The sequence below is a fragment of the Sinocyclocheilus grahami genome, unplaced genomic scaffold, assembly GCF_001515645.1.
Source record: "Sinocyclocheilus grahami isolate Dianchi unplaced genomic scaffold, SAMN03320097.WGS_v1.1 scaffold758.1, whole genome shotgun sequence".
NCBI classification, from domain to species: Eukaryota; Metazoa; Chordata; class Actinopteri; order Cypriniformes; family Cyprinidae; genus Sinocyclocheilus; species Sinocyclocheilus grahami.
This window is the reverse complement of record NW_015505937.1, coordinates 29,706-48,073: the sequence shown is the minus strand read 5'-3', so window position 1 is coordinate 48,073 and position 18,368 is coordinate 29,706. Positions and strand designations below refer to the sequence as shown.

At 35.8% G+C, this 18,368-nt stretch overlaps 1 protein-coding gene across 1 annotated transcript in view; it reads left to right on the top strand.

Annotated features, from left to right (window-relative positions):
* Positions 1-18,368, top strand: part of LOC107561114 (ankyrin repeat and fibronectin type-III domain-containing protein 1-like) — an 89,570-nt gene that overhangs the window by 44,533 nt on the left and 26,669 nt on the right. Inside the window, exons 4-5 of the mRNA XM_016245467.1 lie at positions 4,830-4,906; positions 11,909-12,031. Coding sequence (XP_016100953.1) covers positions 4,830-4,906; positions 11,909-12,031 — 200 coding nt within the window. The remainder of the gene's footprint in view (positions 1-4,829; positions 4,907-11,908; positions 12,032-18,368) is intronic.

Sequence of the window (18,368 nt, the reverse complement as noted above, 5' to 3'; positions counted from 1 at the left end):
TTTGAATGTATCTGATTATGTATGATAAGAAATTTGTTTTTTTTTTATTTATTTTTATGCAATACACAACTTAAAAACATAAACAGACATTTTTTTAATGCTATGCACAATTCAAAAACAAATTGATACATTCTTTTTCTTTTTCATTTATTTGCTTGTTTTGTGTGAACCCTTGGTATTTCTAACTGACTCGAGTATTTGTAAAGTATTACAAATGTTAAAAAGTATAAACTATGTAAGCATGCAAGTTTATTTAGAGTATATTTCAATATTTCAATTTTTTTTTTTTTAAGTAAAATATAATTTGTTTAAACTGTATGTAGCTAAATGATTATTTTTTTTTAAAGTGAAAGATTATTTTTAAAACATGGATTTCAGAGTTGCATGACATCATGAAAATTGTCCATTTCTTTTGTTAAATCACTTTATTTTTTAACTGTGATGCATTAACAAATGTATACATCTATTATTTCATTATCTCTGTTAGTTCAGTGCATCAGTGAAGTCACTGAAGATCAGATTCCATCACAAGAAACCAAACAGAAAAGCAGCTCATTTTCAGGAACACAGATCATCATGCGCAGCCGCTTCCTCACCCGAAGCCTTTTTAAAAAAATTTTTTTTATTGCATTTGTTCGGCTGCTAGTCTGGAAGCTTCTGAAGGAATATTTGAAGAGCTGCTAATGATGTCGCTTTAACTAAATCAATGGAACAAAAGAGAAATGGCATCACATAAAAGGATAAACGAGAGAATCAGGAGCTGATATTTCATACCTGCTCCTCTGCATTAACCAAATGTCAAAGAGAAATAAATACCTGCAGCAAAAGTGACTGACAGCTGATGTTTTAGGCCGTTTAAGGTCAATTCATATGGAAAATAAAACTAGTGAGTGAGACATTGACGACAGATCAGATCAGCTCCTGCTCACTAATGAGTAAAAGTGATGTGAAATGTGATGCTGAGCGGTTTTGCTGCACAACTTTCCAAGTGTGATGCGCCACTGGCCTTTAGTTTAACTTTTATTGTTGCCGCAATTAGTATTCAGCACCGTTTAGAACACCTCCCTCCCTCTCTCTGTCTCTCTCTTTCTGTTTACTGCACAGTTAGTGAAGCTTATCGCCTGGCAACCACAATTAAAGTACACCAAGTCAGCAGTAGCAGAGACAGGGGCTGATAAAACACTAGAACACCTCCAGCAGCGAGAGCGAGACAGATAGACAGATGCTGTGTGTGTTTTAGGTGGTCTGCACCTGAAGCGAAGGGAAAGCAAGTGTGACAGGTGAAACTGGAACTGCACAGGTATGTGATCAGTGGAATGCCTGAGGACTGTGTGTGTGTGTGTGTGTGTGTGTGTGTGTGTATGTTAGTAGTTTTGTTAAACGGTTTTTGCACACTAATACTGGCCTTTAGTTTAACTTTTATTGTTGCCGCAATTAGTATTCAGCACCGTTTAGAACACCTCCCTCCCTCTCTCTGTCTCTCTCTTTCTGTTTACTGCACAGTTAGTGAAGCTTATCGCCTGGCAACCACAATTAAAGTACACCAAGTCAGCAGTAGCAGAGACAGGGGCTGATAAAACACTAGAACACCTCCAGCAGCGAGAGCGAGACAGATAGACAGATGCTGTGTGTGTTTTAGGTGGTCTGCGCCTGAAGCGAAGGGAAAGCAAGTGTGACAGGTGAAACTGGAACTGCACAGGTATGTGATCAGTGGAATGCCTGAGGACTGTGTGTGTGTGTGTGTGTGTGTGTGTGTGTGTGTGTGTGTGTGTGTGTGTGTGTGTGTGTGTGTGTGTGTGTGTGTGTGTGTGTGTGTGTATGTATGTTAGTAGTTTTGTTAAACGGTTTTTGCACACTAATCACACTCGATGCGTGTCGACTGCTGTGTTGAGTGATGTTCTCAGTGAGAAGTTCTCACTTCGTGGTTCTGCTTTTGGCACTCGTTTGCGCTGATGAGCGGTTAATTGGTGTGGTTTGAGGCTGCTGAGGTGTGAAACCACACTGGAGATGATGTTCTGTGACTGTAGCAGAGGAAGAGCTACATCGTCATCATCAGAGGTTAACAGGTGTATGATTGCGTTTGTATGAGTGAAGGTTTGAGATCCTACTGTAGATGTTATGAATCTGTTTTTCTGTCTCTGAGACTCTGACAGGTAAAGGTCACGATCACAGCGGTGATTATCTATCTATCGTTCTGTCTATCTATCTATCTATCTATCGTTCTGTCATTCTATCTATCTATATCTATCTATCTATCTACTGTAGCAGAGGAAGAGCTACATCGTCATCATCAGAGGTTAACAGGTGTATGATTGAGTTTGTATGAGTGAAGGTTTGAGATCCTACTGTAGATGTTATGAATCTGTTTTTCTGTCTCTGAGACTCTGACAGGTAAAGGTCACGATCACAGCGGTGATTATCTATCTATCTATCTATCTATCTGTCGTTCTATCTATCTATCGTTCTGTCATTCTATCTATCTATCTATCTATCTATCTATCTGTCATTCTGTCATTCTATCTATCTGTCGTTCTATCTATCTATCGTTCTGTCGTTCTATCTATCTGTCTACCTATCGTTCTGTCATTCTATCTATCTATCTATCTATCTATCTGTCGTTCTGTCATTCTATCTATCTGTCGTTCTATCTATCTATCGTTCTGCCAATTGTGTCGTTCTATCCATCCATCCATCCATCCATCTATCTGTCTGTCGTTATATCTATCCATCCATCCATCCATCCATCTATCTATCTGTCTGTCTATCTATCTATCTATCTATCTATCTATCTATCTATCGTTCTGTGATTCTATCTATCTGTCATTCTATCTGTCGTTCTATCTGTCGTTCTATCAATCGTTCTATCTATCTATCTATCTATCTATCTATCTATCTATCTATCTATCTATCTATCTATCTATCTATCGTTCTGTCATTCTATCAATCGTTCTATCTATCTATCTATCTATCTGTCGTTCTATCATTCTATCAATCGTTCTATCTATCTATCTATCAATCTATCTATCTATCTATCTATCTATCTATCTATCTATCTATCTATCTATCTATCTATCTATCTATCTATCTATCTATCGTTCTGTCATTCTATCAATCGTTCTATCTATCTATCGTTCTGTCATTCTATCTGTCGTTCTATCATTCTATCAATCGTTCTATCTATCTATCTATCTATCTATCTATCTATCTATCTATCTATCTATCTATCTATCTATCTATCTATCTATCTATCTATCTATCTATCTATCTATCGTTCTGTCATTCTATCTATCTATCTATTGTTCTGTAATCCATCCATCCATCGTTCTGTTGTTCTTTCTATTGTTCTTTCTATCTTTCCATCCTTCCATCATTCTGTTGTTATCTATATCTTTATATTCTATTGTTTTGTCTATCATTCTGTCTATTGTATCTGTTATCTACCCATTCATCCAGCCATCCTTCATTCCGTTGTTCTTTCTATCTGTCGTTCTTTGTTATTCTGTTGTTCCATCCATCTATCGTTCTGTGGTTCTATCATTCCATCATTATTCCATCCATCTCTCCATCTATTCATCTTTTCCATCTATCATCTCTCTGTCTACCTGTTTAATCCATCATTTCATCTATCCATCCCTTGATAGTTGAATAGTGAAGGGTTAATGTAAGCAGGGCTTACATTATATTTATAGTACATTATACATTATAGGGCTTAAATAATATTTAGGAGCACCTGTGCGACTGACCCGGTCAGCATATTTGTGTTTGCGCTGAGGGAGCTTCAAAGGTTCTAATATACGTACGTGTTTCTGCAGCGTTGAGTAATGTATCACAGACATATCCTCTCATTATAACAAAGTGTTGACGGAGTGTAAATAAGATATTCATTGTGCAGTGTAAGGAGCTTCATCGATTATAATGGAGTTTTGTGAGATCGGGATAAACTAAGATGAGTGACAGCTTTTAATGATTATTAAGGGAGTTTGCAAATGTGATATTGATTTAATACAACAGTTCATTAAACAAGAAGTTAATATTAAGTGACTTATATTGTCTGACAACCACACAATTACCTTATTTTGCTCTATTTCATCAACGTAAATAGATGTATTTCTTAAATACTGATTTCATTTGATTGGTAACTTATTCTTATTCTACTTCTTATTCTACTTGTTTTTATTCTGTTGTTTTAATTAGAAATGTTAAAAAGCTTATAAATATATATTTTTGATTTTGACATAAAAGATGACATACTTTTAATAAAGTTAGAACAATGCCATTACAAAGCTAAAAACAAAATTCCCTATAAATCACTTTAAGGGGTCAAATATCACCTCGTAATGGGAAGGTTCATTTTTTTATCAGAATTTTTGATTACTGATAAGAAGGTGCTTCTAAATTTTTGACCGTGCTCCTACATTTTTTAAATTAGGTGCACAAGCACTCCTAAAAAGAAAAGTATCCATAGAGCCCTGGTAAGGTCAGCCAGATATTATAGCCAAATAAACCCTTAGCAGAGCGCTGGAGACGTCTGACTGTGTGTGATCCAACTTATTTCATGCCTGCTTACCAAATTAACAAATAAAGGGCCATGAAATACTCATTTGAGTTTAAATGACTGGATCATGAGAGAAGAAAGAGTCTGAAGTGATTCATGAGGCAGATACGTAGGAGTTGGTGGGTCAACAGTCATTATTTGACCACAGAATCTAGCGATTGACCAATCAGAATCAAGTATTCCGGAGTGTAATAATCTGTTAAATGACTGCAGTTTTTTGAGATGACTGTATTTCTGTAAATTGGTCGTAACACTGTGTCTATGTGTGTTTCAGAGTCTGGGCTCCATCGACAGGAAGGGAACGCGGCAGAGAATTAGACATAAGTTTCCTACGGGGCCATCTTCAAATGGGTAGGTGTTTCTTTCTTTGTTTTTTGAATGCATAAAATGTTATTTTATGGTTAGAGTTAGAATGTGTGTTTAGAGTTCACCTATAGTCAATTTAATTAGTTTAAAAATGATAAAATCCATGCTCCTAAAAGTTGACAAAATTAGCAGATATATGCATGTATACGGTCCTACAGTCCGTCGTGTGTTGTCAGATGGGTTGTTGCTTTGTTCAATAGCATAGATTCACTTGAGCGATAATCAATAAAGAACGAAGAGATTATAATAAACACTGAGTCGAAAGTCAAAATCCTAAAGATTAAGTTAAAATGAGGCTTCACAAGTCAATAAAAATGAAACCGTATCTCATAGAAGTGAATGCATTAAAGATCAGGTTACTACAGTATCGACAAGTCTTATAACAGCACTGCAGCGCTATAGTGCGCTGGATATGTTAGCACAATAAATTGCTTGTGTTACCTGTAGGTTACGCATCACTTGCATTTGCACATCTGTGTTGCATCTCAACAGTAAGTCTCTTTAATGTTTTAGTGCTCCCGACATGATAAATCATCTTATTATTGGGGGTCTGTGTCTTTCTGAGTCTGTGAATTATGAAACTGTCACACAATGTGGCGTAGGAGAGCCTTCCTATCAACAAGAACACCATGTTACCTTGGTTACTCGATTGAAAATGGCAGATCTAGTAAATCTGTCACTAATGGCTGACTAATGAGAACTGAACCGCTGATCGGATCTGATCAAAGGACGTGCACAAGATGAAGCCTTGTGTTCCTCTCTGGGTAGGTTATATAAAGCCGCTTTGTGAGATTTCTCACCCCAGATCAGTGATAGCTGATTTACTGATGGTTATTTGGTCTAATTAGTATGTCATCATCATTGTCAGCAATTAGTTAATGTGTGTTCTGGTCGCAAATAAACGGCTCCCTGTAGCAGTTCAATAACGTGTCCTTTCCAGAGGCGATTTTTCATCTTTGCTGAAAGTGAAACACAGTGCAAAGCAACAAAATCATATTTAATAATTTCACAAAATCTATAATCAAACAAAAAAAAGTTTGGGATCATTAAGATTTTTAAATGTTTTTTAAAATAATTCTCTTCTGCTCACCAAGGCTGCATTTATTTGATCAGAAATACTGTAAAATTTGTAAATATTTCAATTAAAAAAAACTGTTTTCTATATGAATATATTTTAGAATGTAATTTATTTGTGATCAAAGCTGAATTTTCAGCATCATTACTCCAGTCTTCAGTGTCACATGATCCTTCAGAAATCATTCTAATATGCTGATTTGCTGCTCAAGAAACATTTCTCATTATTATCAATGTTGAAAACAATTGTGTTGCTTCATATTTTATTTTTCAGGATTCTCTGATGAATATGCAATTCAAAAGAACACCCATTTAAATGTCTTTACTGTCACTTTTGATCAATTTAATGCTTCCTTGCTAAATAAAAGTATTCATTTCTTAAATTAATAAAAAAAACATTCCTTTGAACTTTTTAGAGACCTGTCACATACAGTATGTTCCATAAGTTGTCTTAAATCAAATTGAAAATGAATCACTTTTTCCATTTTTTTTTTTTACCTAAAAATGTGTGTAGACAGTTTATTTTTTGAACATAACTCTGAAATATACAATTTTCGTTTGTGAATGTGGTTTACTTGCTGCTAAGTGTCTCGGACTAAATGTTGGCAAACTTTGGAAGACTTTCCAGTCAGGCAGACAAAATGAAACCTGTGTGGCCTTACGCTCAGAAGTCAAATTCAACCAGTCACATTGTTTTTGTGTGCAATTAGTGAACGAACCGAATTAGCGAGGAATAAAATGCATGCGCCGTAACCATTTGCAGTCTCACGTTTGAACGTCTAGCAAGCAATTGTGAACAAATCACATAAACCTTAAGTTGTCAGACTAGTTATTGTGGCTTGCATAACTAAAGGGAGAAAATCAAATGAATTAGCATGAATGATATATGGCAGCAGTGTGTGCATGTCTCTCTGTCTCTCTCTCTCTCTCTCTCTGACCCACATAAGCATTTTTCACATAGACAGTCTAATAACTTTAATAAGTGTGCATGTTTCAGTGTTTGGTTTTGTGGTTGATGTGTGTATGTGTAAAGGTTGACTCAGCCGTGTGTGTGGAGGGGCTGGCGTTGTGGTCTTTGATGTGGTTTGGCCATGAAAAGTCTGACGGTTCCCCAGCAGTGCCGCGCCAGACACACACACACCTCAATAAAGCCCCGCCAGAGGAACTTTCCCGCAAAAACATCGCCTGGCATCTCACTCATTTGTGTGTGTGTGTGGCATCGTCTTTTCCATTCTCTCGCACACAGGCTTATATATGCACAGGTTTGGCCGCAGGTCTGGTTGTAGGTACGGAGATGACACAGCGGAAACCACCGGCTCTGAGAACTTCCTCACAAACACACGCTGTTGTGTGTTACCTAGCGTGTGTGTGGTTTGCGTCTATAAATGTATGACACGGTCACGTGCTCGTGATACACTCCAGCATAAATAATCACCCTGATGGCCGTCTCCACTCTGATTGGTATCTTGACGCCCTGTGGAATTGTGGGATTCTGGAGGGAACGACAAGATTGGAGACGCTTTCGGTCCATTACGGCATTCCGGCAAAGACCACAGAGAGAGAGAGAGAGAGGGCGAGTAGGTGGCCCTCTAGAGAAGCCACTTTTATTTCAGAGTTCTGGGAAAATGAATCAGAAGTGTATACTAGACTGTACTTTATGTATTTATAGCTGTATTAGGTGTTGATATTCATGTGTTTTTCTTTATAATCAAGAATATACCCACTTTTCAGCTTCTGAAATGACTTTTTGACTACACAGGCTGTTGATCAGTCATCATAATATAGCAGTCATTTAGAATTGAATTGTGAATGCCTTTTAAATTCCAATTTATTTCCTGGATTTGGTCAAGATTTCAAATTGCAATTCAAATTTAAATGTCAGGAAGAAGAATGGGAATTAGTTGAAATTCAAAGAAACTCATTTAACAGTTTTTTTTCAACTAGCATAATTTATCAAGACAAACTTTTAATGTTGATTTGAAAGTTTTGACAAAAGTTTAAGAAGCCTCAAAATTTGAAGGTGTATATACTTGACAGATAGAGAGATGAATGGATATTTGAATGTACGGATAGATAGATAGATAGATAGATAGATAGAGAGAGAGAAATGGATGGATGGAGAGATAGATAGATAGAGAGATGAATGGATAGATGAATGTTCGAATGGATGGATGGATGAATAGATAGAGAGATAGAAAGAGAGACAGATAGAGGGATAGATAGATAGAGATGAATGTACAAATAGATAGAAAGAGACAGATAGAGACATAGATAGAGAGATAAGATAGATAGAAAGAGAGACAGATAGATAGATAGAGATGAATGTACAAATAGATAGAAAGAGACAGATAGAGACATAGATAGAGAGATAAGATATATAGATAGAAAGAGAGAGATAGATAGAGATGAATGTACAAATAGATAGATAGATGGATAGATAGAGAGACAGATAAAGAGATGAATGGATAGCCAATTTGAATGTATGGATGGATAGATAGATAAATAGACAAATGGCCAGAAAGATACATATAGGATAGATAGAGACATAGATGGATAGATTTAATAAATTGATTTTTTTTTTTTTTTTGGGTGGAAGAACACTTCATTTCCCAGAATGCATCACTGATGTTGAAAGTTGAATTGTGAATTCAGTAAATTCCTGCTCCTGTCACTCAATTTTAAACGGCAGTTGAACTTCCATTGAGGGGCGTGACTGATTCAAATTAAATTCACACTCATGATTTGAAGATTAAGTCAATTTTAATGATGATTTTTGTTCTTTGAACACACAAACCCCAATACTAACGTGTGTGTGTGTGTGTGTGTGTGTGTGTGTGTGTGTGTGTGTGTGTGTGTGAGGGTCAAAGCCTTTAAATGGAATAAAGGCACAACACATTTGATGTGCGGTATGGAGAGCTTTTATTTTAGCCCTAACTAACCAGTTTCTGTCTGCGCTGGCACTGCTGTTTAATACTGCGTGTGTTTGGTATTTATGTGCTTGTCTATGAGCAGCCTGCACCGAAGCGCTGGATCTGTGCACTGGCTGCAGTCTGAGCGCCCATCAACATCAAACAACACAGACAGACACTTGTCTCTCCCTCGCTCTCCAGATCCATTCCAAAACCTAGCCAGACGCCTACCTAGACAGAATACAGATAGTACTACTAGTAATACTGTGAATTGTATGCCAAATTTCCATTAACAAACTAATTAACTTAATCAGTCAGTCACACATAAATGAAACAGGCCAGATTTGTGCACCCAAAAATCACGCCATTATTATTAACTATTTGCATCTATATAATTTTATTTAAATAATCATATTTTCAAAATGCATTTATTCAGATTTTTATTAGTACTACTACAGAAATCTGACCTGTTTCATTTAGTATGTAATAATAATATAAAATTGCATAAATTATTGTTGGACTGACCAACATACAGTATATAAAGGGAGAAGGTTACATTAAAAGATTTTCAATTTCTTTATGATTTTATATCCACTATTTATATAGAATTGTTCTATAGTTTATACAATATTTAATGCAGTTACATCATAAGTAATTGTAATTACTTTACTTTTTTAAGGGAAAAGTAATTCAATTATAGTAAGTAATTACTTAGTAATGTATTACACCTAACCCTGCTGCCAATTATGCATCTCATCAAGTTTATTAGCTTTTTTTTGGTCTAAACTTTGTGCAAAAAAACCCAGTTCATTTATAAATACAATTCATTTCAATTTCATTCATTTTAACTGAATATTGCTTGTACACCACTAGCCATATTTTAACCATATTCATACTTTGTAACTGAATTAATGTAACTGATTTCACAATGGTGATTCAAAGCAATTTTATTAAATTAATTTTGAAAGTATTCAAATAGATGCACATAGTTAATAAACTATGCCATGATTTTTTGAGTGCATGAATCTTATCTGTTTTCTACCTCTATTGATTATTGTGTATTTAAAACACATTCAGTTTATTGTTACTATTACAGAAATCTGACATGTTTCATTGATGTGTAACTGACAAATATGCATCAAATTATTAGTTTAAAACTGTGCAATCAAAATGCATGGAAATTTTATATGCAATTAAAATACAAAAATTCTTAATTTAGCACAAATATTTTTTTGAGTGTTCTGTTAGCCAAATTCATCAGTGTATCCTTCATAAAGAAGGCAATCCCAGAATGCTTTGCGCAGCTGAGTTGATTTTGAAACAGATCTTCTCTCTCTCGCTCTCAATCATGTCTAAAAGTGCATATGAATTAAGCATTGACTTGTGCTGTGTTTATGTTTGGTATTTATTTTTACTCGGGCGTTTGTGTGTACGTGTCCGTACGGTGCGGGTGAGCTCTTGAAGGAGGTGATGTCATCACTCAGGCCTTCCTACTGTAAGAAATCTTCTAATGGCATTACATCAGCACATGGGACCCCGACCGAGCGCAGTGTCATCCAGAACAGCTGCCGGCGGAATCAGATTCATCCCGCTGTCCTTCTTCCTGTCTTATTCCCAAACGGCTTCTATCTAGGAACATTCCCTCTAGAAATACGGATGCGGTCACCTCTCATGCCACCGCTGTTCACCCGCTGACCTTGTCCTTCACTGTTTAAACATTCTTCTGTCGCACTTGTTGACTTGTTTGTCATTAAGCGATTGCAGGATCGTTCATTCACGCATTTACAGCGCTGTCAGCCTCACACGCACAGATCTGCATATATAGCGTCCGCTGCTGCTGTTGTGACGACACTGTTGCTAATGAGACCACAAAATCAACACACGCAAGTACCTCTTACATAAAGTTTTACAGGAGAATCTCATGGAGAACATTCCCGATCATATTGCACCTTATTGCGACATTAGTTTTGGATAATCGGACATATTTTCCTTCCAAGTTTTTAAAAATGTAACATAAAATGTGACAACAGTTTCAGACCTCATTAAAAGTCTTCTAAAAAATTTTGAAAACCTGGCATTAAAAAAGAAAAGAAAAGAAAACCTGTAAACAAAGTTTTAGGATTTTGAAAGATGTTAAAAAGTGAAAAAATTCAATTTATTGTTTTTAAATTTAATTTGTTTATTATTTAGTTATAGTATCCACATTTATTATTATTATTATTATTATTTATAATAGTAATAATAATAATTGTATTATTAAATATAGGCCTGTTTTGTTTTATTTTATTGATGTTTGTCCTTTTAGTTTTGGGCAAAAGGATTTTTGATTTATAAAGTATAGAAAGTTTACATATTTTAAAGTGATCCTGAAATGGTTGCTTGTACTATGTGTTTGTAATTAAAGATCCAATATTTATACACATGAAACATGATGGAACAATATGATGGAAAATATTTGGTAAAACTCTGGACTGGTGAAAAAATTGAAAACCTGGAAATAAACAAGATTGTTGGATTTTGAAAAATGTAAAACAATGAAAATATTTAAATTTATTTATTCATGTATTGTGTTAAATTTTTTATATTTATGGTTTGTTTTGTTATAATTATGCATATTTTGGTTATTTATTATTATTATTTTATTACTGTCCATATTATTATCATTATGTTTTATTATTTTATATTTTTATTATTATTACTAGATATGTTTAATTTCATTTTCATGATCTTCATCCTTTTAGTTTTGGGCAAGAAGGAGTTTTGATTGAAGTGATAGAAAAAGTTGATCTGCTTTTTTAAAGTGACACTGAAATGACTGAAATTAATTGTTCTGTTTGTTTGTAATTGAAGATAAAATATTTATGATGGAACTTTGATGGAAAATGTTTGGTAAAACTCTGGACTGCTCTCAGGCAGCGTGTGTGTATGTGTTTAGGGAAACATTGAGTAAATCAGTGGATCTATTACAGTAATCATGCTATTTCCGTGTGTTTGTGTTTCCCAGGACTGAGTCTGGGATCGTGAAGTTCACCCAGAGACTCTCTTTGAAGGACAAACACTGTAAGGAGGACAGGAGTCAGTCGTCCAGACCTCCGGCCTACAGGAGGCGCTCTCTCAGCGTAGACTGGTACCACAACATTTACATCAATTCAATAAATCAATCGGCTAAAAAGCAGTTTGCGAGAGGTTGACCAGACATTTGGGCTCAAAAGATGCCAGAAAAGCCATGTTGGCTCTGAACGCCGCTAGTTAGCCGTGGTTTTTCCTCCGCTCATCTCTACAGACATCATGACTCCAGCTCTGACTGTCTCTTTGCTCTCCACCCTCTCTGTCTGTCACGGCTGATGCATGTCCAAAACTCACAAATCTGACTCACTTCCAACATGCTTTTCTTGGGAGCTTTTACTGAGATCATCAACATGCACATCGTGTTAAAGGCACATGAATCTCTGCCTTTTTTTCTTTACGGTTTAAGAAAAATTACCAGACCTTGACCACAATTACTCATTTTGGAAATTCTTTAATGGTGCTTAAAAGTACTTTAATGAATAGCATGGTATTAAGTCAGATTTGTGTAGTGCTTTTTACAATTCACACACATTGTTTCAAAGCAGCTTTACACAAAATCATGATGTTAATGTTTAAAATAACTTAATATCTTCATGCCTTATAGTCACATTTATCAGATAATATAATAACATTTTGTGACGATACAAGCAATCAAGCAGTTGAGATTTGCTATATAGTATATATTGCTTTATGTGAGTGTATGCGAATACAGTTGAACTTACTTTATATATCCAACATTATATAAAGAGCTGGTCATTAATATAGTTAATTTGTATAAATATATTTATATGGCATAGATAAACTTTTTTTGTTGAATGAAATATGTTTATGATTTTCTTTTTGCAGAAATTGCTAGTTAATTTGATCACATTGATTGGAATAAAATGTACTGACTTTGTTCACGTATAATTTAACAGCTTTCCAAAAACTGGATAGTTTTTTTGTACTTTTTGGGGATTTTTTGTAACTTTGTTACACTTGTGGTCTTCCTAGTCAAAAATGACTGGCTTGTAAATTGATCATTATACTTTATTCAGCTTGTTTTCTGTCAATTAGCACAGGTTATGTATTTCTTTTTTAAACTGATTGATCATAGACCTCAATGATCTTAGCTCATGCACCTCAGTTTTTAAGGAGACATTGTCAAAATGATCCATAAAAATTATTTTTTTCACTCCAAAATGGACCTAGAATCAATCAGTTCCAAAAAGAAATTCAAACCTGTGCTAATTGGAAGATTGAATCCAAGATTTGGTGATAATACAGCATAATGAGAGATTTACAAGCAATTTTTGACTGGGAAAAATCATTTAAAGGGATAGTTCACCAAAAATGAAAACTCCGTCTTCTGTTGAATGTAAAAGAAAATATTTTTAAATATTTATATGTATAGATTCCCTATTTGACCGGTCCGGATACGTTGACACATCCGCCATCTTGGAACGGTCAACTTGCCGTCATTCACCAATCACCAAAATAATCAATGAATATTCAAATATATACAAGCGTTTAACTTGCTGTTGTAGACGCACACAATCAATGCATTCAAAGGTTCACAGACCGTTCCAAAAATGGAGGATGTCTTACGTATCGCCGCCCATAGAAACAGTCGCTAATGAGGAATCTATGTATGTATATCTATGATGGTACCCATTGACTTCCATAGTATTTATTTTTTCAGATTGTGGAACTCAATGGCTATCGGCAACTGTTTGTTTTCCAACATTCTTTAGAATACCTTGTTTTACGTTCAACAGAAGAAAGAAGCTCGTACAGGTTGGAAACAACTTGAGGTTGAGTAAATGATGACGATTTTCATTTTTGCTAATTTTTCCTTCAAGTAAAAGAGTTAAAAGGTATTTAAATCATCCGATTGTAAACCTGCTATGCGCTTCTATATTCCCAAACTGCGAGTTTATGTGCTTTTGTTTGTGCATGAGAAGAGGTGCGTATCGGCGGTTGTGGCATATGGCAGATTGGAAGCCGGGCTCCAGAGACGCATATAACTCCAGGGAGTCTCAGGTCGGCGTGTCCCCAGGATGTAGCCACCCTGGCTGGGCGCGATGCGGGCTGGGCCCCCCTGTTTTCGGGGCCGCGCAGAGACTCACGCAGACTCCCTGTCACCTCCTGCACGCCGAGCTGTCTGTCGCGAGAGCCTCTTAGACGGGCCTAACGTCACACGCACACACACGTACGGGGCCGATGCACAAAGACACATCGGCGCACATGCATTCATACATTGATTGATCCCGAACTCACACGCGCGTCTCGGAACATCCCCATGGCGACGGTCTTCTGTCTCTGCTCATCAGAATTAGAGAGATTTGCCCCCTGGGGTGGGGGGCGAACAGGTGGCGGGCAGTTGAACTCCACACAGCAAACACTCTCACAGGGGAGTGACTACTACTGCGTCAACACACGCGCATACCGCCGCATGCACACAAATACTCCCGCGCTTAATCTCTTAATCTGAGTGGATTAGAACGCATACACCCGCCACAGAAACACGCAAACGCGCGATGGGAAAAGACCACGGCTTTAATGCGTTAAACAGACTTGCTCCTGTTCTAATGCCGTCAAAGCGGCACGCGTGTGTGCACGGGTGAATCTCACGAAACGCATTTCACTGCAAATTCAAATGAAAGAAATTGCATTTAATTTAATGAAAATGAAACTTTTTGGAGGTATTTGTTTTGCAATCAGGCAATCTTATTTATATTGCTATTCAGAAAAGTGTCTTTATATATATATATATATATATATTTAAAGTATTTAAACATTTTAAAGTAAGACTGCAGGCAAAATAAGGTCAATTTTGTGGTCAATTTAGCTTTTTTCAATTTTATTCCATCCCCCCTCCCCACACACACAATTTTTTTTCAATTATTTATTTATTTATTGCAATTTTGAGTGTTGATTTTATCTATTTGCAACTGTAGATTTCAATTATCATGCATATACTGGTGTATATATAAAGGCTGCTTTGTCAAAATGAGAAATCTCCACTTCAGTAGCACCAAACTTTATAGTTTTATTCCTATCTAAATTCTGAAGTGTTTGTTCAAAAAATAAAATGTATTTTTATCTGTTTATATATATATATATATATATATATATATAAACATTTTATTCCTAAAAATATGGTGAAAATCTATTTTTGTCTGTCAGTTGACAGTATTTTCAGATTTATGAAGTGATAAAAAGAGATATCCAAAATATGCCAATATGGCAATTTTTTTAATTTATTTTGGAAATGTTTGCAAATTAGTGCATATTTAATTAATAATAACTCATTTACATATTTAAACAAAACATTTCAGTAAACATACAGAAGTTAAAATTTGTATCCTTTTGATCTATATTATGAAAATGTATTATAAGAATCACGATTGAGAAAAAAGAAACTGAAGTAAAACATCCAGAATCATTAAAGTAATGAGAATTTCTGGTGGAATATTTGCTTAATTTTCATTCAAATTTGGCCACATTGTTAAAAATGTACTTTGATTATGCAAAACGTAACATTTTATTTCTTGTCTGTTAATTTTGAGGTGAAATGTGACCCGTTCTTGTGAGATTCTGATTCTGAAGTGCGTTTGCATGCTGAAGATTTCAGTGGTGACGAGCAAACCTGTCGGCGTGTCTTTCAAACGGCAAGGGAATCAACTTATTAGCTTTGATTCCCCATTGTGTGTGTGAGAGGTCGAAGGGTTAGACTGGCTCCACTAGGCCTGAAGTACACAAGAGAGAGAGAGACGGGTTCTGTTGACCCTAGTAACACACACACACACTGATCGGTAATACTGTCCTCACTGCCCCCTCCTGTTGCTTACTGTCACACACACTCCCCCTCCAAATTTTGGCTGGTCGGACTGCAGTCTGTCTGGTGCCAAGAATCAAATTTCAGACTCTCCTTCTCGCAGCCACATATAACCCTCGGAGAGGAGTCCCTCAGCCCCCTTTCCGTCTGTCATAGCCAGCTACTCTAAAAGAAAGAGAGATGTCGTCCCGTCCGCTCTTTGCGCATTTGTCATAAAACATTCCAAATGTCACCGGAGTTTCATTTGATTGATGACAACGTAAAAGAATTGGCATGTTACTTCGACTAGAGTTTCTCGCACATATTGGTGCATTGCTATTGTTATTGCAGTCATTTATCGACATAAAATCCATGCTTGCAGTTGTTTAGAATCAAACATGTTTCTCTAAATTTATACTTTATTTACTTTGTTCTATGTCAGAGTTAACCTAATAAGTAAAATCAGTCACAAACTTGTTACTATGTAGTTTACTATGTAAAACATCTCGGCTTTTGTTCTGTTTGATATGTAATTGTATTACGGCTAGCATTACCTGATGTTCGTTCTTGGTTATATTAATTGAATACAATGCAACTGAATTGAATAACGTTGAGTCAGAGAATGTGAATTGCTCTTACAATTGTTTTGCAATTGTGATCGTTTTATGAATGCAACACAATATTTAATCGTTAGCTACTCTCTAATTTCTACATTTAGATTCGGTTTTTCCAGATTTTAAATTCAGAATTCTAAATTAAGTGCTAAATAATTAAACTAATAATCGTGCACTTTATTTTTTGAAGATGCATAATTCACAGTTATACGTATCGCTGTTGTCGAAAGTGTTGAAACTAATAGTAAATAAAATCTTTTTCCACTGATTTTCTCTACAGTAATTTCAAACACTGTAAAAAAAATGCTGCTGCAATTAGAACAACTTAAAATTTGTTGAGATACCTAAATCCACTAAATAACTATCCTTAAAATTAACGAAATTTATAATTTTAAAATTATACATTTACGGTGTACAAAGCTGAAGTGTGGCGGCATTTGGGCTTTTGGGGTAACGTCCGGCCCGGGACCGCGGCGCGGGTAGCACCTCGGTTCCGCCGCTTGCTGCGTCCCGTGTGAAGAGCCTTCGAGCGGGGCGCGGCGGGCGGTAGGGTGTTTTGTGCAGTTGGGCGGTGCTCGCGTCGCGGTCTCGGTGATTCCACGTGGAACATAAATACAAACTGAAAAACCTGTGAAATCCAAGTTGAAAGGTTCTGAGAATGTTCAACATCTGTATTTATTTTTATTGTTTTACAATTGTTTTGTTTTCTTTAGGAATCCTGCAAGAACTTTATTTTTCATTGATATTAAACAGATATTTTTTTGTTCAGATCAAAATGTTATGACATTGTATGTTACAATTGTAAACTTAAACTGTGACCCTTTAAAACAAGGTCTAAAAATATATATGGTCTTTTTATAAAATACATTTTATACATATACATTTAACTAAAGAATCCTGCAAGCACTTGAATTTTTCCCCCTTTACTCATACTGCACAAAAAGTCGTTCAATAACATTGAATGATACAGGGACTGATTATTGCAAATGCAGATCCCAGTGTGTTCTGGTTAAACAATTTTTATTTATTTATTTTTGCTAAGGTTTGCATATGGTGGTGTGTTCTTAATGACAGCTTTCCTAAAAATATATCCTATTCCTACAATAAGAAACATCCCAATATATCGCCTTGCTTACAGTATCGCAATATATCGTATCGCAACCCCTGTATCGTGATACGTATCGTATCGCCAGATTCTTGCCGATATTAACAAATGCTGTAAAAATAAAATTTTCACTGTTATTTCATGTTCAATTAATGCATTAACTAATGTTAACAAATGAGACCTTATTGTAAAGTGTTACCAAAATTTAAATAAAAAATCTTCAGTAAAGCCTGAACCAAACATGAATTGAAAGTATATTACAATTAAAAAAAAGGTAAAGATATGAAGGCTGTGAATTGTGCTTCACATTACACATAACAAATGAAGTGCAATACTAAAAGTTAATGCTCTCTTCATCTTTGTTCTTGCTGTCAGTGTTTATCTGTTATGTCTAAAATTTACATTTTTATTTACAAAAATTACATTTCATTTCTATAATCTGATGCACGTTTGCTAAAAGAATGCCTAAATAGCTATTTGGCTGTTGGTTAACATTACTAAATGGCCTGAATGATGGATGGTGTTTCAGAGAAAGAGCTTATGACATGCATTGACGAATTTTCCAGAATAAGCCCAGGAACGTCATTAAGAAAGCACAGAACTTTCCCGTTGTCATTTATTTTCTGTACAGCAACATCAGATCTAAAAAACTAGTGACAAAAATACTCTCTGGCTTTTCTCGTTGTCTCACGTGAAACAAAGCGGATAGTTTAGCGGCCACATTAGCAGTGCTATCGGGCAGAGTTTGATCTCGGAGGTAAATGTGAACATGTGTTCGGGGAAACGGTAAAGAGTAATCTCTTACCATCAGTGAGCTCAACACATGCACATGTGTGCAGGATTGCATGTGTTTATATGCGCCTACTGTTCTCAGTGG